Source organism: Colobus angolensis, unplaced genomic scaffold, assembly GCF_000951035.1.
Source record: "Colobus angolensis palliatus isolate OR3802 unplaced genomic scaffold, Cang.pa_1.0 Scaffold44, whole genome shotgun sequence".
Classification (NCBI taxonomy): domain Eukaryota; kingdom Metazoa; phylum Chordata; class Mammalia; order Primates; family Cercopithecidae; genus Colobus; species Colobus angolensis.
The window spans coordinates 1,010,679-1,011,177 of NW_012117821.1; the positions used below are offsets into that span (position 1 = coordinate 1,010,679).

The 499-nt window shown below is 68.3% G+C and overlaps 1 protein-coding gene across 1 annotated transcript; it reads left to right on the forward strand.

Moving 5' to 3' along the window:
- Window positions 1-19: 19 nt before the first annotated feature.
- NRARP (NOTCH-regulated ankyrin repeat protein) lies at window positions 20-364 on the forward strand. Its single transcript, XM_011957232.1, has one exon. It carries the CDS (start codon window positions 20-22, stop codon window positions 362-364), a length of 345 nt encoding a protein of 114 aa, XP_011812622.1.
- The last annotated feature ends 135 nt before the right edge of the window (window positions 365-499 follow it).

Consider the following 499-nt stretch of genomic DNA (forward strand, 5'->3'; position numbering starts at 1 on the left):
GCCCGCGCCCGGCGGCAGCATGAGCCAGGCCGAGCTGTCCACCTGCTCCGCGCCTCAGACGCAGCGCATCTTCCAGGAGGCTGTGCGCAAGGGCAACACGCAGGAACTGCAGTCGCTACTGCAGAACATGACCAACTGCGAGTTCAACGTCAACTCGTTCGGGCCCGAGGGCCAGACGGCGCTGCACCAGTCCGTCATCGACGGCAACCTGGAGCTCGTGAAGTTGCTGGTCAAGTTCGGCGCCGACATCCGTCTGGCCAACCGCGACGGCTGGAGCGCGCTGCACATCGCCGCATTCGGCGGCCACCAGGACATCGTGCTATATCTCATCACCAAGGCCAAGTACGCGGCCAGCGGCCGGTGATGCTCGCCGGGACCCCGGACCCCGGCCCTGCGCCCGCGTCGTCTCTGCTGTACCTTTCCGCCAACTACCTCGGTGCGCCCCCGGCTCACAGGCCCCGCCAGAAGGCCCGCGGCCACGGCGAATACGGCGCGTGCG